At 64.0% G+C, this 12,623-nt stretch overlaps 2 protein-coding genes across 2 annotated transcripts in view; one reads left to right on the forward strand and one right to left on the reverse strand.

Annotated features, from left to right (window-relative positions):
• STRIP1 (striatin interacting protein 1) overlaps window positions 1-3,238 on the forward strand; it is a 24,075-nt gene extending 20,837 nt beyond the window's left edge. Inside the window, exons 13-16 of the mRNA XM_027706255.1 lie at window positions 20-112; window positions 770-874; window positions 1,571-1,775; window positions 2,509-3,238. Coding sequence (XP_027562056.1) covers window positions 20-112; window positions 770-874; window positions 1,571-1,775; window positions 2,509-2,756 — 651 coding nt within the window. The 3' untranslated portion in view covers window positions 2,757-3,238. The remainder of the gene's footprint in view (window positions 1-19; window positions 113-769; window positions 875-1,570; window positions 1,776-2,508) is intronic.
• A 1,796-nt stretch (window positions 3,239-5,034) lies between these two features.
• Window positions 5,035-10,791, reverse strand: ALX3 (ALX homeobox 3). Its single transcript, XM_027706257.1, is given in 6 exon segments — window positions 5,035-5,222; window positions 5,224-5,346; window positions 5,348-5,437; window positions 6,392-6,454; window positions 7,631-7,932; window positions 10,557-10,791. Coding segments are annotated over 6 exon segments (909 nt in total). The 3' UTR covers window positions 5,035-5,126.
• Window positions 10,792-12,623: the final 1,832 nt, after the last annotated feature.

Genomic DNA, 12,623 nt, shown 5'->3' on the forward strand with positions numbered 1-12,623 from the left:
GGGGGCTGTGGGGGATCAGCACGACCCCCCCTCTCCTTCCTGCAGCATCTCTGTGCTGGACTATCCCTACTGTGTGGTGCACGAGCTGCCGGAGCTGACGGCCGAGAGCCTGGTGAGTCCAACTGTGCCAGTCCTGGGGTGCTCCCGGGGGAATTCGGGGCTCCCCCACCCAGCCCTGGCACCCTCAGCACTCCTGTGCCCCTGGGGCTTTTGGGGAGGATGGCAGAGCTCTGCTGGGGGCAGTTCTGGGCCCCTCAGGACAGGAAGGATATTGAGGGGCTGGAGCATGTCCAGGGAAGGGAATGGAGCTGGGGAATGGTCTGGAGCAGCAGGAGCAGCTGAGGGAGCTGGGGAAGGGTCTGGAGCAGCAGGAGGGGCTGAGGGAGCTGGGGGGGCTCATCCTGGAGAAAAGGAGGCTCAGGAGGGACCTTCTGGCTCTCTGCAACTCCCTGACAGGAGGGGGGAGCCGGGGGGAGTCGGGCTCTGCTCCCAGGGGACAAGGGTGATCAGGCCTTGGAAGGGGCTGCCCAGGGAGGTGGTGGAGTCCCCATCCCTGGAGGTGTCCAAAAAACCTGTGGATGTGGCACTTGGGGACATGGTCAGTGGTGGCCTTGGCAGGTTGGACTTGTTGGTCTGGGAGGGCTTTTCCAACCTTACCAATTCCATGACTGGGTGATTCCATGCCTGCACACTCTTTGGACAAGCCCACCCCAGCCTCTCCCCATCCCTGCTCCCTTCCCTTGCCTGACCCTGCCCGTCCTCCCCACAGGAGGCCGGAGACAACAACCAGTTCTGCTGGAGGAACCTCTTCTCCTGCATCAACCTGCTGCGCATCCTGAACAAACTGACCAAGTGGAAGCATTCCCGCACCATGGTGAGGGCTGGGAATGTTCTGGAGCTCAGCCTGGCTGGACTGGGATCTCACTGAGGGCCTGGGCTGTGGGCTGGGAACACTTTGTGGCAACCCAGCCCTCGGTGGGGAGGGAGAAGTGAGTGAGGGAGGATGGAAAGAGGGGAGAGGGAGCTGGGGGATGGGGTTGACACAGGACCCCATCCCATGCCATCCCATCCTACCCTATCCCTGTTCCACCCCATCCCTGTCCCATCCCACCCCACCCCATCCCACCCTATACCCTACCCCACCCCTGTCCCACCCATCCTACCCCATCCCTCCCTGTTCCACCCCATCCCATCCTACACCATCCCTGTCCTGCCCCATCTCACCCCATCCCACCCCTCCCTGTCCCACCCATCCTACCCCACCCCTGTCCCACCCATCCTACCCCATCCCATCCCACCCTTGTCCCACCCATCCTACCCCGTCCCATCCCTCCCTGTCCCACCCCATCCCATCCCACCCCACCCCTGTCCCACCCATCCCATCCCACCCCTCCCTGCCCCACTCATCCTACCCCATCCCTGTCCCACCCCTCCTTGTCCCACTCATCCTACCCCATCCCTCTCCCACCCCACCCCTGTCCCACCCATCCTACTCCACCCCATCCCTCCCTGTCCCACCCACCCTACCCCATCCCTGTCCTGCCCCATCCCACCCCTGTCCCCCCTGCAGATGCTGGTGGTGTTCAAGTCTGCTCCGATCCTGAAGCGGGCTCTGAAGGTCAAGCAGGCCATGCTGCAGCTCTACGTGCTCAAGCTGCTCAAGGTGCAGACCAAGTACCTGGGCCGCCAGTGGAGGAAGAGCAACATGAAAACCATGTCAGCCATCTACCAGAAGGTTCGGCACCGCCTCAACGACGACTGGGCCTACGGCAATGGTACCTCCCGCCTGCCCGCGGCATTCCCACGGCATTCCCACGGCATTCCCACGGCATTCCCGATGCCTTCCCACTCCAGGGGCTGCCTGGGGGCTTGTCCACATGGGGTGGGGCGACCTTGACCAGTTGACCTTGACCGGGTGCCCACAAAGCTGCTCTTTCCAGCCTTTCCCAGTTCTTCCCAGCTGTTTCCCAGCTCTTGCCAGCCATTCCTGGCTCTTTGCTAGCCCTTCCCAGCTCTTCCTAGCCCTTCCCAGCTCTTTCCCAGCTCTTCCCAACCCTTCCCGGCATTTTCCCATTGCTTCCCAGCTCTTTCCCAGCTCTTCCTAGCCCTTCCCAGCTCAGCCAGGCCCAGTCCAGCTGAGCCAAACCCAATCCAGCTCAGCCAGACCCAATCCAGAGGTCTGGGATGCAGGAGGGATTCCAGGTGGAGGCTTTGCAGGACTCAGGGCTGTGCCAGGTCTTGGGGCTCCCTTTGGCTGAAAAGCTTGGGCTTTGCCCTAAATCAGGCTGGAACAGCAGGTTTGGTGCCCCCCCCCATCAGGATTTAGGAGCTGGGCTGAGGTGGCATCACATTTTTTGAGTACATTTTTTGGCCTGAGGGGTCCAAACCAGCAGCATCTGCTGTCGATGTGATGGAGCTGCTGCATCTGCCCTGGTGGGGACCCACAGCCCCCTTTCCTTTCCCGGCGGCTTTGGGCTCTGCCCTGAGCCGTTTTCTCTCTCCTGCCAGACCTGGATGCCCGTCCCTGGGACTTCCAGGCGGAGGAATGTGCCCTCCGTGCCAGCATCGAGCGCTTCAACGCGCGGCGCTACGACCGCGCCCACGGCAACCCCGAGTTCGTGCCCGTGGACAACTGCCTGCAGAGCGTGCTGGGCCAGCGCGTGGAGCTGCCCGAGGACTTCCAGGTCAACTATGACCTGTGGCTGGAGAGGGAGGTCTTCTCCAGGCCCATCTCCTGGGAGGAGCTGCTGCAGTGACGGGGACACGGACACGGGGCGTGGGCGGGGAGCGGGGCTGGGGGGCCTGGGGTGGGGTGGGAAGAGGGTGGAGCTGGGGGGTCCTTGCCGAGGCGCCATCCTGCCTCTCTGCCCCGTTCCAGGCTCGTCCCGCAGCCGAGGGTGGGGGGCTGTGGTGCCCTGGGGGGTTCTCATCAGGTGGGGGGTCTGTGCCCACCCCGGGGTAGATCCACCCACCCCAAAGGCAGTGCCTCCCCTGGGATCTGCCCATCCCTGGGCAGGGATGTGCCCCCCCCGGGCAGATTGACCCCCCCGGGGCTGTGCCCACCCCTGGGGTTGCTTTCAGGGGCACCTCCCTCCCGGTGCCCCCTCCAGCCTAAACGAGGGGGTCAGTGTGGGAGGGGGTCCTTTGCGTGGGGCGAGAGGCTGGCCCTGCCCAGCCCCTCCTGGGGGGCTCTGGGGGGCCGGGGGGGGTGAGCTGTATATAAATTATATATATTTGGTGATACCTCTGCCCCGAGTGTGCCCAGGCTCTGTCTGTGCTCCCACCCCGAGCTGGGAGAGGGGTCCTCATCTGCCCTTGTCCCCATCACCCCTCACATCCCACGGGGGTCCTGACCTGTCCCTAGAAGGTTTAATGTTCCCCTTGCCCCCCCTCTGTTGGTTTGGGGGGTTGGTGGCCTCGGGGGTGGCAGGTTCCCCCCTGTCCCATTCCCTGAGCCCTCCCCAGCTCTGTCCTGGGATTTCTGGCACCATCCTGGTGTTCCCACTGGGATTGTCTCTGCTCCCAGGCACCAAACCCAGCCTCCCCTGGCCTTGCCAGAGCTCAGCCTTGCACCTCACTGGGCCTCAGTGCCCTGGCACAGGGGCATCTCCCAGGGATGGAATCCCAGGGGATTCACCCTGGTTTGAGGGAGGGAAGCTGGGACAGCCCCAATTCCCACCCCATCCCTGTGGGACAGCTCAGGGCTGAGCCTGTGGAGCTCCAGGAGTGAATCCAGCCCTGATGGAGACAGCAAACCCTATTCCCAGAGCCAACCCAAGATCCAGGTGGGAATCTCCCTCCTCACCCCTGCCAGGCTTTACAGCAGTGCCAGAGCCAGAAATAACTTATTACAAATGTGTTTTATTGCTCAGAAATGAAGAACCGACTCCCCCCTGGAGGAGGGGGGGGTGAGATGGCCCAGGGGGAAGGGGGGCACCCATGGGCTGTGCCAGGGGTGCCAGGTTTGGGCTGAAAACCTTGGGGTTTGGCCCAGATTGGGCTGGAGCAGCAGGTTTGGTGCCTCCCCAAGAGGGGGTGTCCAGGTGCCCCACCAGGGTGTCCCCCCCCAGTCAGGATGGGGCAGGGTGGCATCCCAGTTTGGGGGGCATTTTTGGCACTTGGAGGGACTTGGGGTGACTCCCCCCAGGACCCCCAGAGAAGATGAAACAAGTTGGATGCAATGAGGTGACCCCCACCCCCCCAGGACTGGCCATACAGGTACCCCCACCAAGAGCCCCCCCAAAATGGGGAACCTCCCCCAAATGACCGGTTGTGCCCCCAACACCCCTCTTGGAGCATTTGGGGGGTCCCACCTGGGGGGATTAAAGCACCTCCCCACCTCTTCCATCCAAGGGGTAACAGGTGACCCCCTCCCCAGGGAAACAGGCTTCAATTTGGGAATCTTTACCCCCTCAGCCCCCACCCCACGGATTTACTGCCCATCCCAGGGGGCTCCCCCTGCTCCAGGAACTGGGGCTGTGCCAGGGCTTCCCCCCAAAAGGGGAGCAGAAAGGGCTGTGGTGGTTGAGGGGGGGGACTTTGGGGGCTCCTTGAACACGGCTCTGCCCCCAGTAACCCCCCCGAGCACCAGGAACTGTCCCAGGGGGCCTTCCCAGTATGGGACTGGGAGTGGAAGAGCCAAATTTCTGCCGTTGCTGGTTGCACTGGGAGGGGGGTGAGCAGCCAAACTCCAGCTGGGGAGGGGAGAGGAACCCCCAAAACACCCCGTGTCCCCTGCCAGGGGGGTTTCCTGCCTCCCCCCCCGTCATAGTCCCCCTACCCAGGGCTGGGGCCCCCCAGCCTGGGACACGGATTTGATGGGAGGGAAGAGGGCTGCAAACCCCCGGGAATCTCCATCAAACCCCCTTCACTGAAGGTGCTTGGGAGGGCTCTGGGAGTCTCTTTTGGGGGCCTGAGCTGCCAGTGCGAGCCCGGGGGTGGGGGTGACCCTCTTCCCTCCCCACAGCCCCCCTTTAGCCCCCCCAGTGCAGCAGCATCGCGCTGGATTCAGGAAAACTCCCGGAGATCGGGGTGTGCAGGAAGGGGAAGAAGGTGATCCCACCGCCCTGCTCCCAAATCCTGGCGCTGGAGGGGGTGGGGGGTCCGTGTCCCTCCCCCCGGGGGGATCATGTGGCCCAGCCCAGCAGGTTCCCGGGCCCCTCTTTGCTCTTCATCCTCAGCGGCATCAGCGCGGGCGCCTTGTAGTCGTGCTGGGGGGGGGGGCTCGAAGGGGTGTGGGGCCAGGGCCGGGGGGGGCAGCCCGTGCAGGGAATAGAGGCCGTTGATGGCGGGGGGGGCGCCGGGGGAGGCGGGAAGGGCCACGAAGGCGTTGCTGTGGGCGGGGGGGGGGATACGGGGCCAGGCAGGGGGACGGGAGGGGCTCGGCGGGCAGGAGCCCCGGGGGGCTCGCAGGGCTCGGCCACAGGTTGTTCTGCAGCTGAAAGAACCAGAAACAAGCCCAAAGTGAAATGGGAGAGGGGGGGATGACATCCCCTCAGATCCTGCTCAGCGTCCCCTCCCCTCGGATCCCCCTCATCCCGCCTTGGATCCCCCTGAGCTCTCCTTCACACCCCACTCACTCCCTCACCCCCCTCGGATCCCTCTCAACCCTCTTTGGGTCCCCCTAATCTGCCCTTGGATCCCTCTTACCCCACCTCGGGCCTCCCTCATTCCCATTTCAGACCCCCTCGCCCCCCCATCAGATCCCCCTCATCCCTCCTTGCCCCCCCATCCCCCTTCAGATCCCCCTCAATTCCCCCTTTGGATCCTCCTCATTCCCACCCCTTCATCCCTCCCTCGGATCCCTCTTACTCCCCCCTCAGATCCCTCTCAACCCCCCCTTGGATCCTCCTTATTCCCCCTCGGATCCCCCTCATCCCTCCTTTGATCCCTCCTTGGATCCCCCTCAGATCCCTTCCAGCCCCCCTCGCCTTTTCTCTGTTTTAAGGCCCTGGGGGGGTCGGACCTGGTTGAAATGTTCCCCCCGGGACAGTTTGGCCTCAGGGATGTGGGTGAAGCTGAATTTTCAATTATTTTTATGCTTTTCAATAGTGGGGGGGGGAAGGGCAGTTCTGTAGAAAAGGGGGGGCAGGAAGCACTGATGGGTGGGAGAGGCTCTTAAAGGGGGGGACACCCCAAAACGTGCCCCACAGGGCACAATCCTACGGAACATGGAGAGGGAAAGGAAACAGCAGCATCTTCCTGCGTGTGGAAAAATGTCCTTTTCCCTCTTTTCCATCCAGGGCCACCCTTTTTCCGAGGGTGGAGGGAACCGCAGGGACCGGAGGAGGGGTGAGAAAGGGCAAGAATGGGCGATGTGGGACACCCCCGGTTCGGTGGGACGAGCCCCCTCCCCTGGGAATGGGGGACACGGGGCCGGGACATCTCTCACCTCCTGGATTTTCCCGTAACGTTCCCGTTTCCGCCACTTGGCCCGACGGTTCTGGAACCAGACCTGGGGATGGAGGAAGGGGCTGAGGGGTGGGGACCCTCCCCCTGCTCCCCGCAGCCCATCTGCCGAGATCCACGCTCCTTTCCCGCCGGGAAAACGCCTGGACACGGTGCCGCCTCGTCCCGGAGAACCGGAGCTGAGCGCAGGGACCCTCCCCGTGCTCAGTGTTCGAGCCCAGCGGCCTTTTCCTCTACAAACAGCGGGAATCGCTCTTATCCCGCGTAGGAAACCATCAGTCCCGCTCCGTGAGTGGTCCTTTTCCCTCCCTGGCGCTTCGGAGCCTTATTTATCCCAGATTTTGCTGCGGAACGAGGTGGTTTTGGGGTCCTGATGTCCCTCCGTGCTGGGGCGGGGACTGGTGCTCACTGGGGGGGTCTCTGGTGCTCACTGGGGGGGGTCTCTGGTGCTCACTGGGGCGGGAGCGGCTCCAGCGGCGTCTCCCGGGGAGGAGGAAGGAGGAGATCGGGATACCTGGCTCGGGGCTCACGTGGTTACAGGTGATTTCATCCAAATCCACCCCAAATCCAGGCCCCGGTGGGCGCGGGGTGGGTTCAGGCTCCGGGGGCACATCCCGTGCCTTGTCCCCGTTCCTGCCCCCGGGAAGGGCAATTCCCAGCTCCCGGTGGGAGCTCCCTGCCTTCACTCCCTCCCTTCCGGGCGCCTCCTCCAGACTCCTCTTCCCACCTGGAGCCACAATCCCCCCACGGAGACGCTTCTGGAAGCAGCTCCCGGCGGGTGTGATGCCAGCGGAGCCCGGGATAAGGGTCAGGCTCATCCTGCCCCATATCCCAGGATGTGCCACCCCCATCCGTGCCGAGCTCCCGGGATCCCTCTTGGGCTGGAGGAGCTGAGCTGGGCAGGGGGCTGGGAATGATGGATTCAGGCAGGGGGGATGCTCTGGGGGCAGGTTGGCAGCGACCTCCCAGATTTTGGCTCTTCCCACCCCTGGGGTGCTGGAGAGAGGGGAAAAGGGACAGAGTTTAGAGGAGACCAGCGCCCACATCCCAGCGGTGGGTGATGGGCACACGGAGCAGGATTTCCCATCTGGGATTTAGCATAATCCTGGGAAAAACAGCTTCTACCTCAGCACGGAGGAGGGAAAAACACCTTCCGGCTCTGCCTGGCAGCACCCGGGTTGTCCATTCCCAGCCCCCTGGAGCCAGGGCTCCGTTCCCGTACCTGCACCCGGGCCTCTGTCAGGTCTGTCCGCAGCGCCAGCTGCTCCCGGGCGTAGACATCGGGATAATGTGTCTTCTGGAAAACCTTCTCCAGCTCCTCCAGCTGGAACGTGCTGAAGGTCGTCCTGTTCCTCCGCTTCTTGCTCTTGCTCTTGCCCAGGGGCTCGGGGAGCTCGGGGACCCCGTGGTCCCGCAGGGCACCCAGGGGTGCTGCCAGCGGGCACCCCAAATCCCCGGGGGCTTTGGGGGGGGCCCGGCAGGCTCCGGGAAGCATCTGGAACCCACCTTTGCAGCCCTTCTCACCTGGGGGGGGAGGCACAGGGGGAGGGGGTGTCAGTGGGGACAAGGAAGCCAAGAGCTCTCGGTGCCACAGCCCCATCCCATCCCTTATCCCCAGGGACTGGGATACAGCTCCCAGAGAAAGGGGCTCGGTACGGACATGCAGCAGGGCAAATCCATCACTGGAGAGGGCAAAATCCTGCTCGAGGTGGGAGAAGAGGGCAGGAAAAGCCTCCCGAGGGTGTGGGAAGCCTGCACGGAGCAGCGGGGGCTCAGGGACCCGCAGGGATGTTGGGGTGGGCAGGGGGCACAGAGGGTGGGCACGGGGTTGTCTCGCAGACGGGGCTGAACTCGTCCTGTTCCTCTCCTGGTTCCTCTGCTCATCCCTCTCCTCCTGCTCCCTCCCCGCCCAGGGCAGAGCCAAAGGACCCCCAGCTCTGGGGGCATCCAGCCCCCCACCCTCGAGCTCGGTTCAGGGGGAGCGGCTGTGCCCCCGAGCCGGCACTTCCCTGGAGCTGCAACTCCCGGGAAAACTCTTGGAAAGGGGTAAAAATTACCCCCTTGCTTTTTTGCTGGAGAAGAACTCCCCTCCCCCTGGGATGGGAGCAGGAAATTTGGGGGTTCTCCCCTTCCCCTCTGTGCTGCTGCACCTCTGGGCTGGTTGATGGAAAGGGATCAAGGTTCGGGGGTCACCCTTGTCCCCCCAGGGGGGTTGTTTGTCCCCACGTGGGGACACACAGAACTCGGCGGCTCCGGGGGGCTCCGGGGGCTGTGGGGACCCCGAGGAGCTGAGCCGGGAAAGGGAGAGCTGAGGGGGAAATCAGGGGAGAGGGGGGAATGGTTTGGGGTCCCCCAGCAGCCGAGGGGACACAGGGAAGGAGACAACCTAAAAATGCCGGGTTTGCCCTGATCCCACCCCAATCCCCAGCTCCAGGGATTCGAGATTCCTGGGGGAGTGGATCGCTGGCCCCCTCGGAGGGGCAGGATCAGGGAAATGCCGCCTTTGGAATGGATCTTCCTTCCCAGCCCTTTAACCAACATCCCAAAGGAGCGGAGGAATGGGGTCCCCATCCCTGCGGACCCCACGGGGGCTCTGCACCCCCAAACCAGCCCCCGAACTCCCCAAACCAGCCCTTGAACTCCCCAAAACAACTCCCGCACCCCCCAAACCAGCCCCCGAACTCCCTAAACCAGCCCTTGGACTCCCCAAACCAGCTCCCGCCCCCCCCAAACAGCCTCCGCAGCCCCAAAACAGCCCCCGCCGCGGCCTTTTCCGGCCTCTCGGTTTTGATTTTTGGTTGTTTCCTAATTAAGGCAATTTGGGGGTTACGGCGCAGCCGAGCCCGGGTCCAGCTGCTTTGAATTAATGGGGAAATGGAATCTGGGGGGGGTTTGGTGGGGCGGTCGCTCCCCGTCCCTCTCGGTACCGACCTGTCCCTGCGCCTGGTCACGGATAACGGCGAAGGGATGAGGCCAAATTCCCATTTCCTCCCCGTTTTGGCCTCCAAAGGGCTCGGCCAGAGGGTTTTAACGATAAAAAACAAGTCCCACCAAAGAGCAGAGCGAAGGCAAAACCCTCCAATATCACCAAAATTTGGGAAAATACGACCAAAATAAAATCCCGCTGCACAAAGCATCGAGTTTGGGTTTTTTCCCCCTTTCCAAAGGCAACATGGAGCATTTCCGAGCGGGTTTTGGCATCAGAGACAAATAAATAAATACCCAGAAAGAAGGAAAAGGCAGGAAGGAGCGGGATCCGGGCACGCAGCTAAATAAACACCGTGGCACAGGGGGACAAAAGATGGGAAAAAGGGAAGATAGAGATATTCCCCCCCCCCCATCTCCTTCCTAATCTGACACCCCCCGAAAGATTCGGCGGCGCTGGGGAAGGGGCAGCTGGGGAACAGCTGCACAATTCCTGGGATAACGGGAGGGGAAAGGAGAGCTCAGAGGGATCATTAGCGAAGGGATGGGGGCACGGAAAGGGCTCCGGGAACGGCAGCAGGTAAGTGCTGCGGCAGCGGGAGATCATCCCGCTATTCCCGGTACCCCCAGCCCGGTGTTCCCGGGGCGTTTTCTACCTGTTCCCCGCGGCGGGGGGGCTTTGCTGGGTCCCACCTGGTTCTCATTTCCCCCGCGCTGCTGCCTTTTGCTTCTTATATTAAAGCGAAACGGGGGATAAAAGGACCGGGGGGTCCCGGAGGAGCCCCCAACGGGCCCGGGCGGGACAGTGCGGGGAGAGCCTCGGGGATGAGCCCGGTCCTGCCCGAGCCTGGAGAGGGGAGCGGAGCTCCAGGACTCCCGAGCCGAGGGGAACCGGGAGCTCTGGAGCTCCGGAGCCGGGTACTGGGGAGCCCCGAGATACTCGGGCACGGGGGAACGGGGATTGCTGGAGTCCCGGGGAACCGAGTGCTCTGGAGCCCCGCACCCGGGCAACAGGGAACCGGGAGCGTTGGAGTCCCGGGCCTGGGGGACTCCCGTGCGCTGCCAGCCCCGCGCTCCGGCCCCCCTCGATCCCGGAGCCCCCCCGGTTGCTGCCGCCGGTCCTGCCCGGTGGGTCCCGCGGACGGGAAGGGGCGACCGGGCGCGACTTTCCAGCCTCCTCCGGGGAACGGGGCCGTTCTCTGTCCCCGGGAACGGGCACCGACCCCGGGAACGGGCTCCGTCCCCGCCGCTCCCCGCCCGGGCCGGTCCTGCCGTCGCGGCAGCGGGGCCGGGTCTCTCCTGCCGCTTCTTCCCCCCTCGTTTCTGGAGAACGGGAACCATCCCGGACCCCCCCGCTCTCTGTCGCGACACAGTTCCGGCCGCCGACACTCGGCAGGACCGGCCCGGCCTTTGCCGGCTCCCGTCGGGGGATGCCCTGGCGGTCCCCGACGGGGCCATATCGCGACAGCGGCCGCCTCGCTGAAGCCGCGGGGAAGCGTGTCGGCGACAGGACCCTCGGGGTGGGCGGTCAGGGCGGGGGTCCCGGCAGAGCCCGCGGGCGGGGGCAGAGAGGGGCGAAGAGAAGCAGAAGGGGTCGGGAGGGGCTCGGCGGCCGCGCCCCCCCCCCACCCGCCGCTCCCCCGGTACCTGCGGCCCCGGGCGGGTACGGGGGCTTCCCATGGACGGCCACGGCGGGGGGGCCCGCGCTGGAGACCCCCGGGTAGCGGGGCTGTGCCCGGGCCGGCGGGCAGCGGGCGGGGCGGGGGCTGAGCGGCGGCGGCCGCCGGGGGGGGGCCCGGGGGGCCCAGGGCGAAGGCGGTGGGAGGCCGCGGGACCCCCGGGGGACCCCCGGGCCGGCGAGGCGGGGGGAAGGCCGGACAGCCCGGAGCCTCCATGGCGCAGGTTGGAGGGGACGGGGACGGGCGGCGGGAGCGGATTTTGTGCGAGGGACCGGGAGGAGGGGGACGTGGGGGGTGATGGGGAGGGAGGGATCGCCCAGCGGCCCCCCCGGCCCGGACACCCCCACCCACCCCCCACTCCACAGCCAGTCACGTGCGTCCCAACCGCTTCGTTAACCCTCTAATCCCAAATCCACCCCCACCCCGGGGTCTCTTTCCCGAGTGGGTCAGACCCTCCATCCCCAGGGCAGGGGCCGCGGGAGGAGCTCTGCTCCCCCCTCCCAGTGCTCCCAGTGTCTCCAAGCTACAGGAAACGCTCAGGGCCCTTCCTTGGTTTAAAACTCCATCCCTGGCTGCTGAGAGCTGCAAGAAATCCCAGCACGGGGAGAAACTTCCATTTTTCCTCTGGATTATTTTCCCCTTCCGAAGGTCTGCTGAACCCATTTGCATATTTTCCCTCCCGGCTGAGGACTGGGACAAGTTGGTTCAGAGATGATTGTAAACCCGGGACACGGAATCCAGATCTGGAATATGGGATTCAGAGATGGTGGTGACCCTGGGACATGGGATCCAGGGATAATTGTGACCCTGGGACAAGGAATCCAGGCAAAATCATGACCCTGGGATATGGGATCCAGAGATTATGGTGACCCTGGGACATGGGATCCAGGGATAATTGTGACCCTGGGACATGGGATCCAGGGGTGATTGTGACCCTGGGACATGGGATCCAGGGGTGATTGTGACCCTGGGACATGGGATCCAGGGGTGATTGTGAACCTGGGACATGGGATCCAGGGGTGATGGTGACCCTGGGACATGGATTCCAGGATCCCCCAGTGCCCTTGGAACAGGAGCTGGGCTCTGCTGGGCTGGGGGCTGGTTGCTCCAAGCACCAAGGAGGTCCCATCCTGCTTCCCATATGTCCCTGCCGTTGCTCCCATGCCCCAGGATTTGGATCCTCTCATCCCAGGATCCTGACTTTGCCTTTGGCAGTGGGCACTGTGTTGGGACAGAGCAGATCAGAGCTCACCGGGACTTCTTTCCCCCCTTTCCTGCCCCGTTTTGCTCCTCTGCTCCCCAGGACTGGAGGTTTGGCCTGTTTGGGGTGAGGGGACACAGTTTTGGGGGGGTTGTGCACAAAATAAGGGGGCAGATTTGGCATTCAAAGCCTTGGAGAGGGGATTAAACAAAGGGCCTGGAGAACTGAGCAGAAATCTTTTACCCTCCATTTGCTGTTTTTCCCTGGGCACAACAATTTTAGCTCATCCCTGGGCATCATCCCTCGCTCCAGCTCCAGGAAAAATGACCCTGCAGGTTTGGGGGCTGCAGGGCAGGGGATGAACCGGGTGGGAGCAGCAAAAAGAGGTGGAGAAGGAGCCAGCAGATCCC

This window comes from Neopelma chrysocephalum, unplaced genomic scaffold, assembly GCF_003984885.1.
Source record: "Neopelma chrysocephalum unplaced genomic scaffold, ASM398488v2 Primary Assembly neopelma1_366, whole genome shotgun sequence".
NCBI lineage: Eukaryota > Metazoa > Chordata > Aves > Passeriformes > Pipridae > Neopelma > Neopelma chrysocephalum.